This window comes from Ammospiza nelsoni, chromosome 7 (genome assembly GCF_027579445.1).
Source record: "Ammospiza nelsoni isolate bAmmNel1 chromosome 7, bAmmNel1.pri, whole genome shotgun sequence".
In the NCBI taxonomy this organism is placed as follows: Eukaryota; Metazoa; Chordata; class Aves; order Passeriformes; family Passerellidae; genus Ammospiza; species Ammospiza nelsoni.
Genome location: NC_080639.1, coordinates 8,570,185 through 8,582,705, shown reverse-complemented (window position 1 = coordinate 8,582,705; position 12,521 = coordinate 8,570,185). Strand labels below are relative to the sequence as shown.

At 40.3% G+C, this 12,521-nt stretch overlaps 1 protein-coding gene across 1 annotated transcript in view; it reads right to left on the bottom strand.

Annotated features, from left to right (window-relative positions):
• Window positions 1-1,026: 1,026 nt before the first annotated feature.
• FAM171B (family with sequence similarity 171 member B) overlaps window positions 1,027-12,521 on the bottom strand; it is a 39,946-nt gene continuing 28,451 nt past the window's right edge. Inside the window, exons 6-8 of the mRNA XM_059476012.1 lie at window positions 10,098-10,214; window positions 9,484-9,607; window positions 1,027-9,211 (exon numbers count right to left, since the gene is read on the bottom strand). Of these exons, the coding sequence (XP_059331995.1) occupies window positions 7,876-9,211; window positions 9,484-9,607; window positions 10,098-10,214 (1,577 nt within the window). The 3' untranslated portion in view covers window positions 1,027-7,875. The remainder of the gene's footprint in view (window positions 9,212-9,483; window positions 9,608-10,097; window positions 10,215-12,521) is intronic.

Genomic DNA, 12,521 nt, shown 5'->3' with positions numbered 1-12,521 from the left:
TACAATAAATGTTTTAAAACCAGTATTTTGATAGTCTTTGACTATATCTTATTGCTTGTCACTTACTTCTCTGCCTTAATGTAAGTAAATAACTTTGATGCCAAAAATCACAAGCCAAGCATTATAAAATGACAAAAAGGGGTTACCTTCAATGAAGGTCCTTCAGGTTCAAGTGTGGCACAATGCATACAATACAGGACTCTGACAATTTTAAAGCTGGAACAAATTAGCACACTTAACAGAAATAATCCAATTAGAGGAACAATTAATTAAGTAACCCCCTCTCTTTTGGTTCTGTCCCCCACTGAAGCCCCCAATCCCAGCTTCTAGCCCCACATTTATTATGCCTACAATATCTGGAAAAAAACAAAATGTCCTTGGTTCACACTAGAGGAAAGACTACTTAGGATTCCAGGAAAGTTAGCTTGCTTTTATAAAATCTAAGAGAAAAGGTAGGAAAAGTATTTGAGTTAGTTAAGGAGCTATATAACTATATAATGGTAGTCTACAGAACTACAAATTTATGAAAAATGTAGAAAAAATAAAAACCTTCTTGGCATCAACTTCACCTAGAGAGTAGACAACATAGGCTTTGTAAACAAACATCCATGCCTATCAAAGCAAATGTTTTTAAACTTGCCGTTAGTGCAGTACATCTCCAAATGATTCTGTGGTATGCATTTGGATTGTCCTTTTCCAAATAAATAATTTAGCTGTGAATTTATCCTAAAGGGATGAAAGTGTTTTAAGCTAGCTCCTTATTCTGCTGATGTGCTTTTGTTTGTTTGCAAGGAAATTGTCTCCAAGGTCCAGCTGAAGACTACAAGAAGTTTTTCTTCACAAGATACAGAATAGAGAATGTGATTCTATTAGAGTTGGTAACCTGAAGGAGGATGACATTCTTTTGTCATGGGAATTATGGTGATGACAAAAATACCCTTAATGAATTTTGGAAAGAAAGTGTTGAGAGATGCCCCTAAACAACATAGGGCTTCAAAGATAAACAAATAAAAATTCAGGCATTGATAACTTTTTCAAATTTTTATTATATTGCATAAGCTGTAACATTTTACAAACCTTAGTTACATTTTCAGCAACAGATACACTGATACTGTAGTAAATACAGAGATGAAAAGACACCTCTGACAAAATATAAAAAGGTAGAAATACTTAAAACCAGGATGCCAAATATCAAGAATGTTTTACATAAACAATATCCATACTGGAGAGATTTTGAAAATAATTGCTGAGGTCATGAAGCATTTGTTGAATATGAGGCTCCAGAATTCAGGGTGGTGAGCACAGTCAGGGCCATGAGTTCACCTGCCTTGCAACACCCAGAGCCAGGCTTTGCACGAGTAACATGCTCCAACGAGCACTAAAAACTGCCTTTCTACACAGTGACATGTAAAAATAGTACTGCTCTAACGTCGACTGAAGTGCAACGAGTGCTTCAAAGGAACTAAATCCATTACCTGGGGAATAAAGTACCAGGATGTCTTGGGGAGGGGGAATATAGGAATGTTCAGTAAGTCCTAAAAGTCCTAAAACTGAATGAAAAAATTCATTTGGTAAAACAGTTTTCAGGCTGAGGGTGCTAGCAAAACAAGAAATGACAGTATTTGCCCTACCAGTATTTGCCCTACCAGTATTAAAAAAAAACCTGAAGCTATTTATTTTTTTCAGAACACAATGAATACTGCTTTTAAAAGGAAACGAAGCTCAGATTCAAGTCATTTAAATCACCTTTCATATAAATTCTTTAACACAAATGTAGCTGCCTACTGTTAGAAGTGTGGCACAAATTAGTACAAATTACTATAAAAGAATGCTCATCTTTAGCTCTGTAGGCATAGTACCATGTTTTCATAATACCACTGAATTAAAAAAAAATTAGAAAGCTATTAAAAACCAATGCAGGTTCGGCTCCAAATTGAGATGAAAATTGGTTATAGAAAATAAGAATTACCTACTGATCTCCATACAATTTCTGCTGCTACTGACAAGCAAAGTTAGCAGCTAAAAAAGGACTTTTATTGTTATAATAGTTTATATATAAACATATGTTAATTTCATTTTTTAAGTTAATATCCCAGTCAGTTTCATACCTGTAAATCCAGTGACTTCAAGATGCTTGCACTTGACACACAAAGTTGAATCAGATCCCATATGAGCATTTTTAAAAGACACTACTGTTCAGATTGCTAAAGATATATTTTTTAAATTTCTTTTCAAACATAAAATATCAAAACTAGGTTTTACAACAACTACCATCATCATCAACATGCAGAAGTCAGTATTCCAACATAAAAAGCACTAGATCTGCCTCTTAAAATATTATAAAAGCTACATAATTATATGAATTCAGGGGGGTTTGGCTAACAGAAAATAAAACCATAATGTGCTTTCAGATAGTCAGGTATCCCACTGATAAAATAAGTCTGATGAAAGGGAAAGGCACTTCAGCAGGCTAATTTATCTCCAGATTTTCCTAATGTGAAACACTAGACAACAGATGTAGTGCACTGCCTTTTCATTTGCACAGCGTTTGATCAGCAGTGTTGTGAAACTTTGTCACTCTTTAACTAACAAGAATCTGTACTGGTGCCAGTTCATTTCATCCTCTTTGGTACAAATCACTGCATAAAAACAAAGGAGACAACTAAACATTCCTACATCCTGGATTATTTTTGGTGTGTCACCTCTAGATTTATGGTGATAAAAAATGTCCCTGATCAACACATATTTTTTACTTCCAGGTTTGTAATACCAGAGCTCTATTTTCTGATTGCACTAGAAGGACTTTTTTTCTCTTAATCAAATGTGATTTTTAAGTGATTCCCTCACCTTTTTTTTTTATCTAGCATTTTTTTAAATTTTAATTTAAAAAAAAAATTAATATCTAGCATTTTTAATATCTAGCATTTGGTAACAATCTAAAAATCACTGTCAATGAGCTTGCACTTAAAACTATATGTACATAAATAAGGGCTTTTCTTGCAAAAGCTGACAGCTCAAGAAGTGCCTTGTGAAGAACTGAGACATAAGTGTTGCCAACATTTGTGTTCTTCAGAAAGAATTGATTCCACCAAAGCCCAAACACATATCAGTTTGCAAACTAGCATCAGAAAGAAGCTGTATCCTTTCCAATTTTCCTTACTCATTCCCCTCTCCTTAGAAGGGGCTCACAGACATTTCTCCCTTCTTATTCTCAAGGTAAGCAACCTCCAGATTCAAAGAAGTAAAAACCTCTGAATGTTTCCCCAGCCTTTCCAAGAGCTGTGTGCCACAAATGCTTGCTAATTTTTGTATAGGCCTAATTCTGGCAGCAGCATTTGAACAGTCTGTTAATGCCACAAAGAGCCAACTAAAAAAAAATCTTAAAAAATAAATTCAGTGACTCCTATAAATTCATATGTTGAAATTATATAGAGAAATATGGAAAACCATAAGTTTGTGACACTTCACTGTGACATTCTGTGTTCTCTACATGTTACACATCACAGAGAATGTTTTGTGGAATTAAAATTTTTAGAGCTCAGCGTAGTCAAACTCCTTCTTTAAATGATCTAAAGCCAAAAAGAATTCTAATCTCTAGCAGGCAATACAGGTTTTTCCAGTGCATAACTTCCAACATACAGCTGGAATGTGAAGACTGATATATTTAGAAATATTCTGTACGAATTTGAATCATAATAATTTATAGAGTTGGATTTCTAATCCTTTTTCTTTAACAACCAGACACCCACTCTGTCAGAGAATGAGAACAATGGAGAGCCAAACTTGTTTCCTTTGAACTCATGTAAATAAAGCCATTTATAGGAGTCTGTATATTTTTTGATGATACAAGTAAGATTGAGAAATTAGGTCTTTCTGGTATATACAATGAAAAAGACGTTTAAAAAATCTGAAATATTACTGTAGGTGAACAAAATTTCAAGTAAAGACATATGAACTTGATATGAATTCCTCAAAACCTTTAGCTTGTCAGGGATTTTCTATGATGTTCAACAGAATGTATAATAATCTCTTGTTGAAAAGGGAGCCATCAGAACCAATGCAACTCTGCAAAAAGGGCAATATTGAACCTCAAGGGCAGCTTTCAGAAGAAATGTGCATATATAAATTGATTCCTACTAATGTATACAACAAAGCAAAGAATGAAGTGATCAATATCTGGGCCTAGAAAGTCATATTAAAAAATCCAGTACAACCATACATTAAAAAAAAAAAGTTCTTGTGAAAAAGTATTTGGTATTGGACAACAAAGTTCCTGTTACCTAGAAAGAGAACCAAAGGCATGCTGATATGACAAGCCATTTTCACATCTGAAATAGATGAATTAAACATCTTTTTTCTTGAGGCCAATTTAATTACAGACTTATTTACACACCGTAGTGGTTTGGCCCTGGCTAGATGCCAGGCACCCACCAAAGCCACTCGTACCAATCCCTTGCACAAAGTGGATAGAGGAGAGAAAATCCAATGAAAGGCTCCTGAATTGAGTTAAGGACTGGCAGAGATCACTCACTGAATACTGTCACAGGCAGAACAGACTCACTCACCTTGGGGATATTAACTGAATTTATTACTGACAAAACCAGAGCAGGATAAGACAAGGGAAATAAATCTTAGAAACACCTTCTCCCCACCCTTCCCTCTTTCCCAGCTCTACTTCCTCCCCTCAGTGACACAGGGAGACAGGAATGGGTCAGTTCACCATGTGTGGTTTCTGACACAGGAATGGGTCAGTCCATCACATCTGGTTTCTGGGACAGGAATGGCTCAGTCCATCACATCTGGTTTCTGGGACAGGAATGGCTCAGTCCATCACATCTGGTTTCTGGGACAGGAATGGCTCAGTCCATCACATCTGGTTTCTGGGACAGGAATGGCTCAGTCCATCACATCTGGTTTCTGCCACTGCTCAAGGACAGAAGTCCTTCCCCTGCTCCAGCACAGGGTTTATCCCACAGGAGACCACTCTCCATGAACTTCTCCAGTTTGAGTCCTTCTCAAGGGCATCAGTTCTCCATAAACTGCTCCAACATGGTTCACTCTTCCAAAAGGTGCAGTCCTTCAGGCTCAGCCTGCCTCCAGTGTGAGTCCCCCACAGGTAATTCCAGGATACCTGCTGTAGCAGGGGACGGTTGCTTCACCATGTGTTTTGTTAGTGGGGGGTGGGGAGGTTTACAGGGATGAGAAGCTGCCAGAAGCTTCCCTGATGTCCAGCAGAACCAATGCCAGCAGCTCCAGGACAGAGGTGCTGCTGACCAAGGCTGAGCCAGTCAGAAATGATGGTGACACCTGTGTGGTAACAGATTTGAGAAGGAGTTATTGTGCAGAGGTAATTGTGGCCAGAGAAGAGCAGGGCGAGAACATGTGAGAGGAACAACTCTGCAGACACCAAGGTCAGTGCTGAAGGAGGAGGAGGAGGTGCTCCAGGCACAGGAGCTGAGATTCCCACCTGTGATGGTGATGCCCACAGGATATGGGGTGTGGCTGAGGATGAGTTCATTCCCCACAGCAGCCTTCCCAGCATTGTGCTTTGCCCTGGGAGCTGGAAAGGTGCTGAGAACACACCAGTGTTTTGGCCACTGCTGGGCAGGGCTGGCACAGCATCAGTGCTGACTCTCAACAGTCCCAGCCAACCAGCAGGCTGGGGTGGGCAAGATCCTGGCAGGGGACACAAATGACCCAAATCAACCAAAGGGATGTTCCATACCATGTGACACCAGCTCAGATATAAAAGCTAAGGAAAGGAGGAGGAAGTGGAGATATTTGTTATTTACAAGGTTTGCCTTCTGGAGCAACCACTACACGTGTTGAAGCCCTGCTTCCCAAGAAGCAGCCACACATTGCTTGCTGATGAGAAGTAGAGAACAAACCTATTTTTTTTCTCTTTGTGCACTCACCAAATTTGCTTTTTCCTTAGTAAACTGCTTTATCTCAATCCAGGAGTTGTTTTCCATCTTATTTTCTCTCCCCATTCAGGTGGGAACAGGGAGCAATAGAGCAGCTTGATGAGCACCTGGCATCCAGCCAAGGCCAACCCACCACACACACACCCCTATCTCAAATTTAATTTGCACTTTCATACTTGTGAATTCAATAGGAACATTTTGTTCATGAAGCAAATGCTCACTTTGGACTGATGCATTGCTGGTACCATCCTGGTTATCTTCCATATTCTTCTAGAAACAGCTACAGACAACTGACAATCCCAACACCACAGACATATTTCACAGTAATATTTCCTGAGTAAATATTCCCAGAAGCCCAGCTGCATAGGATAGCTCCCAACTCTTGAGTGCACTACAGGGCAGACAACCAAGCACCACTCACCTCACAATTCAAATATAGGCATTGTATGTCTGGGTCTTGGTACAGACCCTTAACCAAGCTCTAAGGGAAATATTTATAAAGCCTTTTTAGGATGATTTATAATCAAACTGCCAAAGCCAAAATGCTGGAACTTATTTCATCAGGGAAACAGCCTCAAAGCCACAGAAATACATTCTGTTCACTATATGAAGCACATTAAGAGATGCATCCATTTTTCTGTTAGCCAAAGTTGAAATGATCACTTTGACAAGATGAACATAAAAATTAAAGAATATTCTGATGGCCTTTCCTTCCTCTATACATATCTTAGTTACAATTCATGCATTCATGACTTTTGGTAAATTTAACTCTAAGATGAGTCATAAATAGTATTTATATTGCATTATAGACCAAATTTTTGCAATCTGCTGTCTCATGCTCATAACCCTCCCTCCCCAACTTTTAAAGCCTGTTTAACTCCTCTGCAAACCTAGACAAAAGCAGCTCAGGCTGGCAAAATGTAGGCACATAAACCTCAAATGATCTCCCATTGGTTTAAACATAAAATAAAAAGCAACGGTGCCCAGCTTTCCTGCTCAAGAACCTCTTTCCAAGGCATAATTTGTCTAATCCTGCACACTTCTTCATCGTGGGCCAAACCCTCACTTATAAATAGGCAGAGATTCAAGGCTATATTCTGGAGCACAGCTGGCCCAACAGCATAGAGAAGAGAAGATGTTCACTGACAAAGAAGCCAAAAGAAGACACTGGGATCAGGAGTAGCTGCAGCTCCAAATGCTACCAGAACCAGTCCTTTTCTGCTGGACATGGACCCTTCACAGCCCATGAACACCCACAGGCCATAACAAAGCACATCTTAACAAAGCAGATGGGCAACACCTTAAGGTAGTGGGGACCATGAACTGCAGTGGCCACACTTGGACACTTCCCCCAGTGTTGTATGGAATTGCAGATGGATGGGCACACAGGGAGGGCAGTAATGCTATAGAGCTCTGCTGAGAAATCCAGCACAGCTCATCTGCTGGTGTCGTGGGACCAAGGGATGAAACATTTCACATTGTACAAAGGAGTAGTAACAGACAGCTAGAAAAGTTCACATATAAAATACTGTACAGATGGTCACGTTGGTTAGGAACAAGGCTAGGAATGGCTTTAACTAGGCTACCATTGCATTAGCAACAAGTACAAAAAAATTTAACCATGTGCCTACATTTCTCACTGTGCATTCCCAAAGGTGTGTCCAAGAATGACAGGCTAAGTAAAATGTGGGCCTTCCTCATACCGCCAGTAAAATTAGGAACTGGAAAAGTTTAATAGTAGCATTTCCCTGTTTTCAATTCACATGGAATATCAGCTGCCCAGCTGAAGTTTGGTAACTCAATCTTTATGTTAAAAAAAATGAAACTTTTTTTGATACTAGAAAACAACATTTCCCTTGTAAACCCAACACTGCAGAATTACAGAAGCAGGCAAGAGATCAACAACCAGCAGGGAGAGCAACAGCACAAAGCACATTGTGTTTTTTGTGGTTTAATTTATAGGAATAAGCGGCCTCTCCTCTCTTTTCTTCCAGATATTGGTTTTGCTATCTCTTTTCATGAGAGGTGGTCTATCCCTTTTTTTAGCAGAAGGGATACCAGATTCATGACTTCCTGGCAGAGATTTTTTCCTTAGACCTTCCTCATTGTGTTGTTCTAGGACTGGCCCGTTCCCTCCTTCCATGATGTGTCTCACAGCCTGGTCCTCTGGAGTGCAAACAGTGGTCCCGCTTTCACTGCAACTCAGATCCAGATCTTCCAAGTAAAGAATCTTAGAATGTGGCATGCTTTTAATGAAAGTTTTCTCTCTCTCCAGTTTCCTGCTAGGATGATGCTCATTCATGTCCACACCAGAGTCCAGACTGGTATCATTACTCTCAGTTTTTTTGCCCTTTTTCAGATCTATGAAAGAATGCCTCACTTGAGCAATTGGCTTTCCATCCAAGGACACAAACCACGCTCGAGGATGCGGAGATGGTTTTCCTTTAGAGAGCTCCAGCAGTGTTTGCTCTGAAATCCCTTGAAGTTCAGATGAAAAAGGAGTCATTACCACTGCTTCATTCAGTGTCCCGGGAACAGAGACAGATTCCAGCAAGCTGTTGGTGTACCTGCCCCAGTTGGATGCTTGGGAAGGCAAGCCCTCTTCACCATCCAGGGCGCTGCTCTCATCTCTGCAGGCAGAAGGCTGGGGATGAGAGTGCACTGGCATTTTGGGGAGTGTTTGCATGTAACTGTCCCGACTCATGGGCTCCAACATGGGGCCGTACACCAGCTGCCCTTTCCTTGGCAAAGTTGCTGATTTAGCAGGATGCAGCTGTTCTGGGGAGTGGAAAAGGTCTGAAGTTTGAAGAATAGCAATAGGCTGATTGTAAATATGCATTAGATGTTCTGGGATATGGGAAAGCCCATACATCTCCTCTTTCAGTGAAAGGTACCTGTTTTGGTCTGGGATGTCCCTAGGAGCCTGGGAAATAGTACTGTTACTGTGCTTTGGCTGCTGTAAAAGCCTCACTCCAGCACTGGGCTCCACTGAATGGGCTGAATTTCCTGCCTGACCAGTCTGACAGGAGGACTGATAAGAAGCATCCTCTGAGTAGATTTTAAAATTGTCCTGTGATTTTCCATCTTCTGTGTCCATGGACAGCCTCCTTTGAGGGCTATAGGAAGAAATCTTCGGTGTATATAACTGTGACTTATCCTCCAGCTTTAAAGTCCCTTTGACAGCACTGATGTGATTTATGTGAGTTGTTGATGTTGTCTGGTCTTTTTTTATGACCTCCAGCTTGGTTGAGTTTTTTTCCTTCTTCTGTGTCCGATGGCATTTATCCCTATGCAAAAGAGAAGCAAGGTGACTGCAGAGCATATTAGGAAATACTGGACTGTTGACTACCAAAGCTGGAGGTTTGACTTTAGTTAAGAAGTTGTGATGTAATTTGACATCACAAACTTAAAATGAAATTCTGTAACAACTGTAATTTAAAAAAAAATATTATGCTATACATTACAGTTTAGCTAAGAAAACAAGTCTTAACCTCAAAAGAGTATTTTATCAACCTCAAATTCCACTCTTAATGAGCTCCCTGGAACTTCTTTTGCTTACCTGCAGTAACAAAGAAGAACAGCAAAAAATCCAATGATAATGACAACAGTTCCTCCCAGTATGGCCGTAAGGAACGCGGTGTGATAGGCTGTTATGTCCTTGGAAACAGCACTTATAATGGATTCTAGATTATCAAACAAAACCAGACAAGCATTAGTTCTTAAAGCCAAATGATGTGCAGAGCTAATAAACTGAACAGTACTTTTCCAGTGATTTTGTGTTCCAATGCCATTATGTTCATCCTTGCCTTTTCACCTTGCTAGGTAAAAATGACAGGTTCATCTCGAATACTAAAGGCTTGCCATGACATCTACTTCATTCCAGACAAATTATATTTGTATTAATTGTCCAAACTAACTCAGAAAAGTGGTCTACATTTTCTACTTAGCACTCTGCCAGAGAGTGCTGTGTTTTAACAATTAGCCACACTGTTTCTCTGATAGATCCCTTCCTATGAATTTACAGAACATGCAAGAAAATCACTATAAGGACTCAAACAAAATTTATCCAGGTGGTGAAGTTGCATGTCACTTCTCCCTTCCTGCTGTTAAATGGAGCAGTCAAACTGACAGCCTCATGGGGCACTCAGGATCGTTTGGCCATGGTTGCCATACCTCTTGCTCCAGGCAGTGGAGCTGCAATCCAGTAGCCCAAGTGCTGAGCAGTGTATGTCCACACTGACTGGCCATCCACCTCCTTCACCACTCCCAGCCCACGGTTCACCCAAGCACCTGGGGGGAAAAAAGGACAAAACATTGCACATGCTATGCAGGGTTCTTCTATACCTCAAACCACCAGCAATTAGGCCATTATCAGAAATACACAAGGTGGCAGGAAAAGTTGAAACTTCTGACAGCCACTGTTTATTACAGAGCTTTAGTTAAACAGGCAAACTTCCTCTCCTGACATCCATCTGCAGCCATTTACTTTGAAAAAAAGCATCAACCTTACTCACCAGAAGTAAACTTAATATGATTCATTTTCTATTAATAACTGTCTTTCACAGATATGCACATAAATAATTTGAGAAAACCTGTTATAAGACCTTCAGCATGCATGAAGGCCAAGACTAAAAAATGAGGGAGCAGGTAACTGATGCATATGGACACAAGTTCAACATCACCTAGCAGAACTTGGTGGGAAAACATTTTAATCTTATTAAGCCACAATAGGATAAACCATGCTTGTCTTGAATGTTTCTCTCCTCCTCCGTGCCCCGAGGCTGTAACAGTTCAGTTGGCCCGAGGAAGTGCTATTGTTAGGACACAGATTCCACACCATCTGTTTGGCAAGGCAAGGGAAAGGTATTATGGTATGCCAGCTTCTACAATTAATAAAGCATCCATTAGAAGAGAGAGAACTATACTTAACTCAAATATGTTTATTGTGGGCCATTTTTGAAATTCTAAGGACAGAAAACAGCCTCATGTAACCAACGTTATATATTCAACCTGCAAATACTAAGTAGATAGAACCATCAGCTTTTTTAAAACATCAATAATCAAACTCAAAAAATCAAATGAAAACAGTATAACTCATGTAAGCTGGGACTTATATGAATTTCAATTTGATTTTCTTCCAGGACCCATCTTTCAGCAAAGGAAAAGTAAATATCTCCCAGCTAGGAGGTGATGATGAGGATGGACACCTGCCACAGATGCAGACAAAATAAAGCATTTGCCTTCTCCTGGTGCTTGTGATGGCTGGCAGAGGGGAAAGGCAGCAGCAACCACCCAGAGCTCTGAAAGTGCTTTCTCAGCCACCTGAGAAATCCTGTACAGAGTCAGGAGTAATACCAGCAAACCTTGTATAAAAGGCAAAAAAAACTTCCAGGTGTCCAGAAGTTCTATCTTTTGTTTGTTTGACTGAACAAATCCATAAGAAGCTATACTATGTCTGCTGTCCTTTTCAACAAATTACATCTTTCCTCATTATACTACATAGAAAATACTTGGTATTAAGAAAAAATATTAAAATGTGATTCATGAGTAAACCCATTTTCTCTATGGTTTATTGCCATTCAAGCAGAAGGATATAATTCTCAATTTAATGTTGAATGCAAGCTCTCTGGTTTTTGTAATTCTATTAAAATCCACAAAGTACTTTTAGCACTAATGCAGCAAAATATTTCATAAAAAGGAAGCCACACTCAATACAGATGAACAAACTCTGCATTTACAGCAGCTGAGTACAATTACCAAAGCTCATTTTCCAGGAACTCTCAGTACTACTCCACTTGGAGTAAGCCCCAAGAGCACTGCTCAGGCAGACCTGTGAAAGCAGATTCTATCTTTTTCCTGCTGCATATGGGTCAGCCCACACAGACCTGCTCCCTTGCCACTATCAATGCTGACATGAGAGCTCTGATTACCATCATAGCACATTATCCAAGGACTTCAGAGTTAAAAATTGTGTCAGTGTCTTGCTGGGGACATCCCACACGCAGCACCTAGGAGGCCAGAGCCTCATTACTGAGTGCAGCAGGAGCTCAGCATTCAGCTCAGATGGGGGCCTGCTGCTCCTTATGGATGCTCTGCAATGCCTGCTGCAGAGCTGAGGTGTTCACTGCCCTCCCTCACCAGAACCTTGACTGAAAAACACCTTGCTATTACTCAGTTTCCTTGGGGAAAAGTCATTTTGCATGTGTCAGATCAAAGGTAAAAAAATAAAAGAAACATACTGAAGAATAAACACCCAGAAAGTGAATAAAATAGCAATTTTTTATTGTTAGAGAGGAAGAAATGGGAGAAAAAGCACAAGGTAATTTATGCCCCAAAAGCTGCTGTCCTTTTCCACCATCCTTCTGTCCCTCTCCTCAGCAAGCAGCAGTGAACAGTACCCCTCAGAGAGCACCCATTACAAACAGCTTGCCCTGATGGAATCTCTGTGAAGTACATCCCACTGGAGAGGGAGAACCAGCTGGTTTTACTGGGGTTTGGATCAGCAGGCCATGCTCCTGGCTCCAGTTTTACTCCCAGGGCCAACAATCCTATGTAGGGATGCTGAGCAGAACCCTCAACCCCCACATAAACACCTCA